This window comes from Ziziphus jujuba, chromosome 4 (assembly GCF_031755915.1).
Source record: "Ziziphus jujuba cultivar Dongzao chromosome 4, ASM3175591v1".
Lineage (NCBI taxonomy): Eukaryota > Viridiplantae > Streptophyta > Magnoliopsida > Rosales > Rhamnaceae > Ziziphus > Ziziphus jujuba.
In genome coordinates, this window is record NC_083382.1 from 27,077,767 (window position 1) to 27,091,302 (window position 13,536).

Genomic DNA, 13,536 nt, shown 5'->3' on the forward strand with positions numbered 1-13,536 from the left:
CAATACTTTTTGAAAAAAAATATCAATTTATGCTGTATATGTTTTGTACACATACACATCAAAATAAATATTTTTTTAAATATCGATTTTAATATGGTCCACATAATAAAATTTTTTTCTATATATATATATTATTTTTGCCAATAGTAGAAAATAAGGAAAAAAGAAAAACATGTTTTGTTTTTCACATGCTTTTATTTGGTAATATTTGAAATTGAAATTGAAATTAAAAATCAACCGTAGCCTTCTTTCGGTCGCAGCCTTTATAAATAGAAACCTATGGCATCAATCTTTAAGCATCTTCGTACATATATGGCTATTCCTCTCTCTTTTTTTATTTTTTTATTTTTTGGTTTGGAGGAAAACGGCTCTTCGCAGAGTGTGGGCGTTGATAAAGATTATGTTCTAATTTGTATGAAAGATGAAATGTCAGGTAGCAAATCTTTCTGCCTCTTTCTTACACATATAATATATATGTAGTTACGTATGCATAGGAATTTTCATAGAAAATCATTAAATTCTCTCTTATTAGTCCTCAAAAAGGACTAAGATGATGTTTAATCGGTGGAATGAGAGGAAAATTTGAATGGCAATTCTAGTAGAATCTCCATTCCATTGTCCGATTGGATAAAAATATTGTTGGAATTAGGATTCTATTCCCCTCTCCATTCCACTATTTTGATGGATAATTTTTTAAACCAAGCTCTTAAAAGTAATACAAAAACTAATAATAAAAACCTTGGTAAAAACCATTTTGGATAAAAGAATGACTCTATACAGCCTATACAGTCATTACATATATAGAGTTAAATTATTACAGTGCAGAAGAAGAGTCTGGTAAGAATCAATCACTTCCTGTTGTGGGACATAGATTATAGAACCATCTGCTAGTTTCCAATCTATTACCCTAAAAAAAATAAAAACAAAATCTGCTAGTTTCCAATCATATTTCCCAAGCATACTGTCAAGCTGCTATTATGGATAACATAGTTGCACAAAGGCACTTCTATATGTACGAAGTTATTTTCACAATTTGAAACACAACTCCACACAGCCCATCTAAATTACATTTACATCTTATTCCCTATTTCACATTTTGAAACCCTCGTCTCTTTCCTCAATTACCAACAATCGACCACCGCAAGCAACCGTCAGTCATCGATTTTCGACAAAATCCGGCATCGGCCTCCATCAGTGGACAGCGGTCATGACTTTTAATGGTTTTATTTATTTATTTATTTGTATATTTTATTTTCCTATGAAATCCACCCATACGTGGAAAATATGTCTGCCGCTAAAAAAATAACTCTAATTTCTCATATACATATTTTTCTTTAGTATAATTTCTTTTCACAGCAAGAAACAAAAATATAAAAACAATTAGAGGACTGATTGATCATTATATTAGGTGGTTTTGGTTAAAATTTCAGTGTACAAATGGTTTTCTCTCTTTATACACATATTTGCTTCTATACATAGAAAAAAAGTTTTAATAAGTTCAAATATAGTAGAAGCTATGGGAACATTCATTGATGGTATTAATTATTTGTCTGAGATGTTTGAATCATTGTATGCATCGAGTTCAGAGTTTACTGAAAATTTCAAACTTGATATATATACTGAAATAAAAGATATTGTACTCCTCTTTTCCTTCTTATGATGAAATATCTTTTGTACTCTCTATGGTTCAATCATGTTGATCGTCATGATCTGTATTTTCTACAGGGAAGCAATCTCATGAAGGGCCTGCATTTGAGTAGCAGTTAAAATGGAACACTCATTTGAGCAAGATATGTACAAAGCCTCGGCCTCGAACCTTCACCTGGCCAAGAGGCAATAATTAATGTCGATCTCATTGCCGTTGACACCAATTTGATACCCATTGTACAAGCTTGTGTGCTAAATAGATCATTTTTTGGTTGTTGTCGAAAATGTGTATTTAATGTCTTTTCCTAATCTTAGTTGTTGAAACCGATTAAATGTGATTTGAAATCTGTACCAGCATATAAATAAATCAGTTAGATATGATTTGAAATCTGTATTAGCTTACAAATAAATAAGTTTCTTGTATATAACCGTACTTATTATACTTACCCAAAAAAAACACTATTTTTACCCAGTTTCTTATAAGATATTTTATTTGTCCTTAAAATCAACTAGTATGTCATATGTAATGCTTGTCACGGAAAAAGTAATTTTTTTTTTTTTTTAGAGTACAAAAATGTAATTGTCACAATTATTGTAAACCTTTCTTCTAACGTAAAAAGTGATTCTCCTAATTAGTTGTATTGTTAGCACTGCTATAAAACGAAAATTAACACTAAAACATTGACACTGACAAGCATTGGAGACCTTGAATATAGAAAAATTATCACCTTCCTTCAAGTATTTTTCTTTTTTATATTATATTATTTTATTTTATTTTATTTTCCAGACACATACGACTAATCTATTTTTAGTCATGTTCACCTATGGATTTGAGAGTTATGAGTCGGCAAATCCAGTTCATTTTTTATCATAGTGAAGTTTTGGTATTTATAGCATGGGACCTTCAAGGACAATAATGAAGCTTGCATCTTCCACTCGACGACAACATCGTTGTTCAAGTACAGACATCTATATTCATTAAAAAAATTTATTTAAAAAAAAAAAAGTACAGATCATCAAACGCAACTGATATCCTACTAAATTTGAAAGGACAGATTTTATTTAAAAGAAAATTGATTAAAAAAATGATATAAAAAAATAAAAATAAAAACATAATTAATCCAGTCGATCTAACAAGTACGAACAAAAAATTTGATAAAATAAATTAAAAGATACGTATAACTAAGTTAAAACTAGCAGTAACGCTTTATTCACTTATGGGTGATTTTAACTCATTACTGCTCTCTTTAAGCTGTTGTTCATCACTCTCCTTTTCAGCCATCGGCTCCTTTTGTGAATCTTTATCAGCTTCTGTAAGCTGCATTACGTCCTTTGAATCAACTGCTTCTATATCAGTAGTCAAAGGATCCGATGCTGATAGTAGCGGTTCAATTCTAGTGTCTGAGCTCTCCTTTCTCAATTCATGATCCTTGTCTAAACCCACTTCTGATCCTTCTGCTTCCTCAACTGGGTTAAGGTCAGATGGAATTTGTTCGGTTAATTTGCTTGACACATCTCGCTCTTCCCTCTCTTCTCCCGGGACTTCTCTCTCGTAGTTCTGATCATTTGGCTCAATTACATCTCCATCGCTTTGGGAACGACATGGTTGTTCCACTTCAATTCCATAATAAGTAATATTTCTCTCTTCCGGCATCGGATCACCTTGGCCAGCAGATACCATCTCCCCTTCACCAGCCTCTTGGTCTGTAACACTGATCTTGTCTGTAGAGTTAGAAGGTTGGGACATAGAGTTTTCTTGAAAAGAGTCATTCCCTATATCCATTTTTGTAACAGAAGAATCTTCAACTTGGTCAGGTTCTTTAACAGTGCTTTCTACATTTGAATCAGCCCCGGCTGCATTTGCAGAGGCAGGAAAAGACTGGAATGCATCCCAGTCATCTTCATCCTCCTCATCTTCTTCCATTTCATCCTTATTAGAATGCATTGTAGCAGCTGATGGCTGGTGACTTTCCTCTCTAATTCCCACCGTTGGTAATGGTAATTGTATTCCTAAAGATGGCGTTGCGGGTTTTACTTGTGTTGCATTTTGTTCCTGAGTTACAGATGCACGGATGACCCCCTGAAAGAAAGAATGGGTATTGAAGGAAAATTCCACCAATAAGCTCTAGAAAAACATAAAGAAAAATCGACAATTTTTGACAATGTCCAAGTGAAAAACCATAAAACTTCTTCCAGGAGAACAACTTGGAATGGCCAAATTTTTTCTAGATGAACAGAATGAGGTGCAGTGTCATAAGTTCTTGAGGTGTCATTTTAACGAAAATGAAAACAGAGAAGCATTTGGAGCAATTTTCTGTCGCAGACATTTTGGATTTCTGAAGATTATGAGGTGTTTACTTCGAAGAACAAATGAAAAAGGGAAAAAAACTGGAATATAATGTTACATGTCACTTGATCCAGATATTTTGGTCCACTAAATATAATATGGTTGTGGTATAAAAACAGCAGACTGATACAGTTGACAAATGAATAATGGGAGTAAAAAGCAGAAGAAAACAAAAATAGACACGTAGATGAGAGTTCTCTTTTGGCTTCGTAGTTCCTGAAAAACACAAGGCCGGTACCCATGTAATACCCAATATTCTGGATCTTTTTCAGAAATTTGCACAAAAGCAAAGAGAAGTTTTGAAGGGGAGCAACTGCAGTAACTTGGGCCGTAAAATACTGAAAGTTCTTAAAAGGTTCGGTCTTCAAAAAGACAAGGCCATTTTGTCACAACTGCATTAAGACATGTAGGAGGCTGGCTGCAATGATTATGATAATTTGCTTTAAAGACTAGCTTAAATAGGGCAAACAAATCCCAATGCCAAGATGTGAAGAAACTAATCCCAACCCCTGGCCTCTCCCATCCACACGTAAAATAGAAAATGAAAATAAGTCAAAAATATGAGTTAGTTAAATGTATGAGTTCCTGGGCCTTCTCAGAACCTGCATAATTGAAAGAGAAATAAAAATGAAAAAGAGAACCTGCAGTTGCTGCCGGTGTGTTACAGGCATAGACAACAAGGCATCCTTGAAATATACTGCTGAGGAAGGAATTTGTGCAAGATGAGAAACAAATCTTATAGCTGTATTTTTTACATCATTGAGTTCCTGTCAGCAGTATCCATAGAAGAATTTTTACAACGAAAGTAAGAAACGATTAAATGTCACCGCAATTTTCAATCACAAGAGCTGATTGATCATATTACCTGAGAATAACTGTCTTCTGAAGCCAAGATAACCATGACAATCGCTTCAAGAAGTAGGTTCATAAACCCTCTCTGACAGTCACTATCTTTTGACACTGTTTGCAGAAGCACTAAGAATTTCAAGCACTCACCAGCAACAGTTGTCGATTCTTTAGTAATAGGTTTCTGTCATGAAGAACATATTACAAATCTAGAATGTGAAGGATAACCGAAATTTTAACAGGTTTATAATTACTAAATGGGAAAGAGAACAACAAAAAATTAAAAACACCTTCAACGTCTTCTGGATTATCATGAAGATATCTTTAATGCATTCACCAGCAAAGTATATTAGAAAAGTGTTATCTTCTACATTTGTGCTTTTTTGTACCATGCCTTTTAGCACCTGCAACCCAATTGCTTGAACCTGTGCAGAAAAATTTTGAATTGCTGTTTTATGCTTGGTAGACATTACTGAATATTGCAAGTAAAGAGAACTATTACCTGTATATTTGAATCACCGAGTACAGTATGAATGCATCTAGTGCAATTTTTGTACATCATTAAGAATACAGGGTCACTATCTCCATTTTCTTCAAGAAATTCCATGTCATGAACAAGCTTAGCAAATGATATGATTTGTTCAAGAGAGAAAACAAGCTGCGCCTGCAGTGATATGCGCAAATCAGATTTATTCTCCACTAGATGAATACTCTCGATGCAATCCTTGGACAAATTAGACATCGCATTGAGACAAGCGCCAAGTATCATTTGCATATAATGAATAAAGTCATCACCGATATCAGATTTATCTGCAGCATGAAATTTCATTAGCATATGCAGATATTTATATAAATAAAGAACAATTGCAATCACAAAGCCAATAACATGAGCGAATATTTACTCCTATGGATTTTGGATTCCAACCAACGCTTTTGCTTTGCTAATAGACTATATTTTCTCATGATACAAAAAAGGATAGTTCCCCTATCAATTCCCCACCATCCACCCCACCCCCCCCACCCCCCCCCCACCCCCCCATGCTGACAGCTTTTGACACATGAACTGCATCAAAAGACACAAGGTGTGAATACACTTGCCCAAGATGGTAAACCCTTTAGGTAAGACTCTACAATTGATTGTCAAGTCCCAGAACAGAAATAGATTACATCCTCTAAACATGGTTAAAAGAGCCCTGGAGACAAAGTTTACACTCTTGGGCAAAGCCTTTGGGTTGCTACAAAGCCTGTATATTGGAACACTAATATCAAAACGAACTTTTTTTCTTATTAAATGATATATATTTTATTAAACAATACTATGTAAGACACGAACTCGCCAGATCATGAAATGCTCACCATCAATAAATTTCTTCAATAAAATACCAGTGCTCTTGGAAAAATCATTAACTTTGGATAAGCACAAGTCAGTTGAGGCTACTCCAATGCACTTGTAACCAATTAAAAGAAATGCCAAAGCCACTGATGTTAATTGCTTCTGCAGAATTATATGCAAATGATAAAAGAACCGTTAAATAAGCGTGTCTCAAAATACAAAAACATTTATTGAAATTCAAATACATGAACCTATAAAGCATAAGAAATATTGCACCTTTGGTTCAAAATACTTCACTAGTGTTTTTGCTATAACAAATAGAGAAGATATAGAATCCTCCCAGTGCAGAGGATCAAGTGATATTGCATTAGTTCTGCACACAACCATGTATGCTATTAGGAAATCACCTAACACGAAAAATTGTTAAACTAGAAGATTCATGGTAAAGTACTGTACCTCTTAAACAGCTTAAAGAGGTAAGCCATGCAAAGCTCCATTGCTGAATAAGCAAAATTTTCCATTTCAAAAAAGCTCTCGGGGCAGTTCTGCACAATCTATTGAAAGAATCTGTAATTCAGCATCCTTGATTGACAATTTATATGTACAAAACCAACCGCATAGAATCTAAACCACAAATCAGAATCAGTAATGCAAAAGTCCTTGAAAATAAACTACTTTATATGCACCACTTCATCATACCATCATTCTTTAATTATAACATAGAAAATCTAAATAACAAGCTAATTTTAGCTAGCTGTATTGGTTGCCAAACATATAGCAGTAGAAGTGCACGGGATGCATTGATGTTGACCGATATCTAATTGGAGTAGCTAGTGAATAAATTGAATAAATAGGAATATATCTCAAAGAACTGGAAAACCAATAAAAATGCCCAGATCATCTGCTTGATCTTTGACATAGGTTAAAAGATAATTGCAAAAACAATACTAGCTGTTATTCATCAATACCCAACTGGAAAAATAAAAAGTAAAAAGAAAAAAGAAAAAAGAAAAAAGAAAAGAAAAGAAAAGACTTATCAAATTATTTAAATAAGAGTTGTCAACGTATACCTGTGAAAAAACAGATATGGAAAGGCTATTCCACGAATTATCCTTGTATATGGAATATGAAAAAACCTGCACTAGTCAAGTGAAAAAATAATTAAAAAATGTAATTGCTCGCTACACCAAAACCATCAACATAGAACAGGAAAAAGTGGCCACACTAGGATCACAGTAATATCATCTTAAAGGAGCCAGTTGAAGAATAATAACAGAACAGGAATACACTTCGTGATTTCAGGAAACACAGCAATTTATCTATTCCAGAATGTGCCAAACAACATCCAATTTAAAAGCGAAGCCCCTCAAAATGAGCATTTCTGCTACAAGGAAAATTTTGGGACTATTTTCATGGAATGCCAACCCTTAAATCTTTTGAGAGCTAAGAGTAAGAAAAGAAAGAGACGGACTCCCACCTGTAACAATTCTCTACATATATCCAGAGTAAGAAAACCCGCACTCGCAAATCTTTTGGTTGAGAGAAACTGGAATACTGGTAACACAATCTCGTACAAATTCACCGCTGGAGAATCTAAATCTTCATTAGGTGGCTCTCCCTCATGGTTAGATTTAGCACAATTCAATGGAATTTTCAGTTTACATCGGATTGGATGTTGTCCTCGAAATAAAACAAGCAAAGAACATCCCCAAAGAAATTGATACTCTTCAGATCCCAGTTCAACCATACTATATCCAGACAATAAGCTATTTCCTGAGTTTTTGTCAACAGTGATTTCAGCATGTCTATTCTCCTCAAGATTCTTAGGAACTGCATCCAGTGCAAGTGCTTGCAAAATTACGGGCCAGGATTCCTCTAAACAAGACTGCAACTTTGATGAGACCAAAGGCGATTGGATTCCATCAAGAAGTGGATTCCACTGTAAGAAACAAGACATAGGAATGAGTACAATGAAAAGGATTGAATAAAGTTAAGCTCACAGCTTCCTCAGATAACAGAAAGAGGTGGGAGAGGAAAACTAACAGATTTTGAAACTATTTAGCTTACCTTCTTCTTAATTTGCAAGCTCATGCAGGTGTAACAGTAGTCCTTCAGAATCCTAATCCAGTAATTGCCAAGTATACTTGAACTCGTTGAGAACAATGGCAACAGTGCTAGATATTCATTCGGAACCTCGCTCTCATTTCTCCTCAAGAATGCATATGTATAACATTTGAGGGATGCATGAGCAGCCAATAGTCTTATCTTAATCTATTTTATCATTCAAAAGGAAAAAAATAAATAAATAAAAGGAAAAGTTTAAGTTTTATTCTTATACAACCAATGTATGCAGAGATCATATAAATAATAAAAAGAAAATATAGATTCTTTCTTCAAGTAAAAAACTAATTTAAACAGACCTTGCATGAGACCCATTCAGCAAATGATGGATAATAAAGGTCCTTGAATTCATTCAGTGGGCGTGAAATCAAAGAAAAGATCCGTTTAACTGCAACTTGGTCTCCCTTAATTATTCCGTTTGTCAGTATCTGAAAATTTCAGCCATTTAACATCTCGTTATGTGTATCATTGATAAGGAACTCATTCAATGAAGAAAGTTTCCATTATCCAGAACCTTAGTAGCCAGCTGCAATCCTGCCTCCAACAAAATAGGGCCAGCAGACGAGTCTAAGGCAGTGCGAATTGCAGATACTAGTTGAGCCTAAATTTCAAAGAGTCTCAATCAATAAGAAACAAGTGATATTTAAAAGATATAAAACCATAGGAAGTGCAAAATCCTTTCAAGCAGCTTTAAGGTAGTTAATTTATGCTCCACTAATAAATAATTTTGGTCCTAGGAAATTAATTAAAATAAGTCAATATCATAAAAAACCTCTGTCTGACATACCTGATACTGTTCCAGTAGAAGGTGCCCTGGAAGCTCAGGATCAGATGTTCTTTCGAACTGTCCAAAATTATAAGATAAAAACAAAGTATATATTAAAATCACAAAATTCTAACAGATAATTATTTCAAAACGGAGTACATGAAATAAAAGATTGAAATGTGAGCATATTATATATATATATATATATATTTTTTTTTTTTTCCTCATAACAAAATTCCACCAGTGTTAGTCTACATGTTAAAATTAGAAAAGTGTTCAATTACTATTTTTCTTGCAATTAGAATAGCCTTAGGGAAAGTGTCCCATTGCTAACTTTTATTTTCTATCAACATAAATAGGTTGTTCCTCTAACGCTTAAAAGACATTATTCTTTCATCTCAATACTCTAGGTCAAGAAAACACGATAAAAGAATTAAATCTGAAATCAATGGTCCAGTTAGAAAGTTGCATATATGTTATGGAAAGTTATTTCATGTTTCTCTCAATTCACAGAGTTTTTTAAATTAACAAAGACACAAACAAAGGAACAAATACGAACCTGCACAGCATAGAAGGAAAATGGAAGAGTAGTAGGAGGAACATAGGGAGGGGAGAAGGAAGAGAACAAAAAAAGAAAAAAAAGAACGAATTCAAGTATGCAACCATATAAATTAAGTTAAATATCAAGCACAACATGAAAACCCTTGGTTTGGCAAAATAGCTAGACTACTACAAACTATGTTATAAGAATTTAATTGCAAGCCAACAAACTTCACAAATAATCAAATCAAGCATGATAAAAAGCTATATGTTAGGACCTTCGTCTGCATCTTATTTCACAAGGAATTTACTTCCATATATTTGATGTTCAGAAAACTAATGATGGTATTTGAAGACACTTATTGAAGAAAAGTTTTAAGTTTTAAGTTTCAAGTTCATTTGGAATTCTTGCCGCATATCATAACACAGCATTATATAAAAGGTCTATTCTTTTATTTTGCTTTTAATTTTTTTTTAAGAAGTTACCAGTTTGAAGAGTATTTTAAATGCCACGCTTCTAAATTCCAATCCATAAAAGGCTGAAGGACCTACATAATTGCTATATATTATGCTAAAAAGGAAACAAACAAATCCAGCCAAAGAGATTAAGAACGAGAAGGAAACAAAAAAACAGAGATTATAAATAAAAGTTAGCCCCAAAAAAATCCAATTATCTTTTGGTCAAGGTGAGATTTAGTTGAGTTGAGTTGAGTATAAAATCAGCTCAATGGAAATTGGCAGAATGGAAATTGGCAGAATTAATATGTATCGCACAGATTACCTTATCAATAATGCTGCCAAGAAGACCCACACCAATTGGCCGCATGTTCTCAAAGTGGATTGTACTTATCTATGAAAAATAATAGGAGAGGGAAAAAAAGTCAAATTTACATAAGTTTTGGGCCTTAGATGTATTGATGTAATATGGACAACATGCAACAACTTTATATTAAGCACCTGATAAGCAAGTGATATTAGTTCTTGTATATGGAGGACAAGCCAATCACCAGATGCCCGTCCATCAAATGGTTCTTTCCTTGCCAAAGAAAGATCAAAATGAGCTGGATTCTTTCCAACAGCTCTTGGTAGACAACTCAAACACCTATATAAGCACATATTACTTAAAATAATTAGGTACTGAATATATGCGTGCATATAAAACAATCAACGCAGGTATGCATGTAAAGGAATCAGATGTACGTATAGAAAAAAAGTATCACATACTCTGCAGCAAATACTCTGGTTCGATATCTGAGGTGTCTATCTCGATTTAAAAGAATGTTGGAAGCTTCATATGCATTCCCATGCGCTGGTAAACCTCTAGAACTAGAAACCATGTTTTCATCATCATGCCCAAAATTCAAACTTGTGTCACCATCATTTTGAGGATCATTTTCTACGTTGTTACTTCTTTCATTGTCTCTCCTTTTAGATGTGGCAAGAATCTGGACAAATGTTTCAACAATATGCTCAATTAGAAAGTACATTGTGATGGTAAAAACAGTATTTTCTTATTTCAGAAAGCATCTCTAAGTATTCTATTGATCTAAGTAAATTTTTCAAAAATAAGATTTAAAATATAATTGACTCAAAAGCTTTCTAAGAATCAATGGGTATGATGTCAGTTACAAGAAAACATTGTGAGGAAACACTTTGCCGGAGGACATGCACTCAAGGACCTAAGCCATCAGTCAAAATAATAATATGTGAAAGCTTCAGGATGCATGGTTAAGAATTATTATGTAAGTATTTGTAAAAAATAATGTTTTGAAATATAACATCGTCCATTGTGATGCAATTCATAAACATACAAGTTTTGCAATATTGATTGTGCCACTTCCTAAAAGCTTAAGCTTTTCAAATTGATGATGGTAACTTAATAGTTCTTATAGAAAAATAAGCCTCGGTAAATTTAGAAAGGTTGCATGCATGACAGACACAAGGAGGAAAAAAAAAGACAAATAACCAAAAAAAAAAAAAAAAAGAAAAGAAAAGAAAGACACTTACCACATTACGACATACTGTTATCCAATGAGATGAACAAGAAGGGCATGACGCATACAGCAATCGCATAATTGTGGTACGCACAAGATCCCCAATCCTACAGAATGAAATATAAGTAACAAATCCTAAGTATTGTTCTTTTCAGCCACTCTCTTTCTCACACACAGATACACATACTTGTAACCACAGAAAATAAGGATATCCAATGTTTCTCAGACACAGGTCTGACTGTCTATTGTGGGCACATGTGCAAGTGTCATTCTCTCTCCATGTTTCTCTCTTTCTTTTCCCCCAAAGTTTCTCCACATATTTAGACTGTCCACTAGACATATCCACATCACCATCCAAGTGTTGAATGTGGGCATTAAATTGTATTATTAACAGCACAGGAAAAGCAAGAGATAATGTGAATCTAGAGAATCACATAATGATTAATGATTATGTAATGCAACCAATTAACACTCTAAGAAACAAAACCAGCAACATAAATTTTTTCTTTGACGTACTCTTTATCAGTTTCTTCATCCAGCATACAAAATAAAAGATCTTCTATTTGCTCATCAACAATGGACGCCTGTAAAACAGGATAAGACTTTAAAAATATGACACACTGAGATGAGGCTGTGTGACAACTAGGAAAAAGAAGAAGGGAATACCGGATCCTTTTCAACAAGATGCCGTAAAGTGGAAACAGCAAGATGCCTTAAAGTTGGCTGCATATATAAATAAATAAATAAAAGGTGATAGTAGAAAAAAGCGAAAAATATACAGTTTTAAGATAATGATTCCAAGAAGGATCCAAACCTGTCTCGAGGACAAAGTAGCAAGCAAAGTCTGCACATGGGAGTGCACAGACACAGCTTGTGGTGCAAAAAGAACAAGTTGTTGAGTAAAGCGGACATTCCTGCCAAAAATTGAGGCTCGAGTATAAGTACTTTGTATTCTCACATAATCATTATAAAAATAATTATAAAAGAGAATACATATACATCCATTTAGTATATTTAATAAAACTAAAAGAAATAAATAATAAATCAATAATACGAGAAAACCATTGGTCCACATACTCTAGCATTGTTGCTGTTTCCTGCCCAGCGCTTATCTCTGCAATAACAGACTGGAAACAAAATTTATCATAGGCATGCATCTACCAAATTACAAACTACTATTGAAAAGAAAAAACTTCCAAGATTTTAAGTTTTTGATCAGTGTGTCTGAATGGAACATTTCAAACACAAATGAACAGGAACATTAATACTCGAACAAAAATAGTCCATAGGTACATAAAAACTGTAACCAACAAGTACCTTACAACGAGAAAAGAAAATGCTGCCTGGGGCTAGTTCAGGACCAAGCACAGCAACAATGGCATTTATAAGACGGCCAACTCCTTGCTGAAGAACAACCCATCCATTGTCTTCAGACAAAAGAATGTCCAGAGCAAGCCCAAGTGTTGCCTTCCAATAAAGAGAAAAATACCAAGACGACATTATTGATAAGTCAAATAAAAGGCCCAATCATTAGAACCACAACTGATGCAGAATAAAAGTAATAATATTATTATTATTTTAGAATTATTAGAACCATTATTTAGTTTGATTTGGTTTGATTTATTTAGTTTCCCTTCTACTTTAGTTTTCCATTTAAAATTTGGTTAGTTTATTACAAATGGGGCTTGCTAGAACCCTATTAGACACCATTGAGATATTGATTGTTTGAGTGAAGGTTATAATCCCTCTACAATTTCCACCTAACTCTTTGCCTATTCATCTAATTCTACCCACTTCGTCAATTTTCTCCCTCAAGAGCTTCTAATTGTCACCCTCTTTTATCAAATTCTATCTCCCTCTTATCTTTCTCTATCCTAGTATCACCTCAATGGCAGAAAATCTTTCTTGAAGAATCACATCTCGTGTGTGTATATATTAGAAC

The 13,536-nt window shown here is 33.8% G+C and overlaps 1 protein-coding gene and 1 long non-coding RNA gene across 4 annotated transcripts in view; one reads left to right on the plus strand and one right to left on the minus strand.

The window, feature by feature from the left end:
- The first annotated feature begins 214 nt into the window (after positions 1 to 214).
- Positions 215 to 2,037, plus strand: LOC107416529 (uncharacterized). Of its 2 annotated transcripts, none has more exons than XR_003055669.3 (2): positions 215 to 433; positions 1,726 to 2,037. It is a non-coding gene; the product is annotated as an uncharacterized LOC107416529 (long non-coding RNA). The 2 variants fall into 2 exon arrangements; XR_009638792.1 differs by lacking the exon at positions 215 to 433 and adding an exon at positions 440 to 1,220.
- A 642-nt stretch (positions 2,038 to 2,679) lies between these two features.
- Positions 2,680 to 13,536, minus strand: part of LOC107409994 (protein SWEETIE) — a 28,397-nt gene continuing 17,540 nt past the window's right edge. Inside the window, exons 26-48 of one of the 2 annotated variants that reach the window (XM_048472647.2) lie at positions 12,912 to 13,061; positions 12,672 to 12,721; positions 12,409 to 12,508; positions 12,261 to 12,317; positions 12,111 to 12,178; positions 11,608 to 11,701; positions 10,825 to 11,045; positions 10,558 to 10,702; positions 10,382 to 10,450; positions 9,082 to 9,138; positions 8,809 to 8,895; positions 8,594 to 8,722; positions 8,241 to 8,444; positions 7,651 to 8,112; positions 7,244 to 7,309; positions 6,630 to 6,727; positions 6,450 to 6,546; positions 6,197 to 6,335; positions 5,343 to 5,650; positions 5,131 to 5,265; positions 4,860 to 5,024; positions 4,636 to 4,761; positions 2,680 to 3,727 (exon numbers count right to left, since the gene is read on the minus strand). In XM_048472647.2, the coding sequence (XP_048328604.2) occupies positions 2,855 to 3,727; positions 4,636 to 4,761; positions 4,860 to 5,024; positions 5,131 to 5,265; positions 5,343 to 5,650; positions 6,197 to 6,335; positions 6,450 to 6,546; positions 6,630 to 6,727; positions 7,244 to 7,309; positions 7,651 to 8,112; positions 8,241 to 8,444; positions 8,594 to 8,722; positions 8,809 to 8,895; positions 9,082 to 9,138; positions 10,382 to 10,450; positions 10,558 to 10,702; positions 10,825 to 11,045; positions 11,608 to 11,701; positions 12,111 to 12,178; positions 12,261 to 12,317; positions 12,409 to 12,508; positions 12,672 to 12,721; positions 12,912 to 13,061 (3,900 nt within the window). In that variant the 3' untranslated portion in view covers positions 2,680 to 2,854. Of the gene's footprint in view, positions 3,728 to 3,752; positions 4,413 to 4,635; positions 4,762 to 4,859; positions 5,025 to 5,130; positions 5,266 to 5,342; positions 5,651 to 6,196; positions 6,336 to 6,449; positions 6,547 to 6,629; positions 6,728 to 7,243; positions 7,310 to 7,650; positions 8,113 to 8,240; positions 8,445 to 8,593; positions 8,723 to 8,808; positions 8,896 to 9,081; positions 9,139 to 10,381; positions 10,451 to 10,557; positions 10,703 to 10,824; positions 11,046 to 11,607; positions 11,702 to 12,110; positions 12,179 to 12,260; positions 12,318 to 12,408; positions 12,509 to 12,671; positions 12,722 to 12,911; positions 13,062 to 13,536 lie in introns of those variants that run through there. The other variant, XM_048472648.2, reaches the window with a different exon arrangement.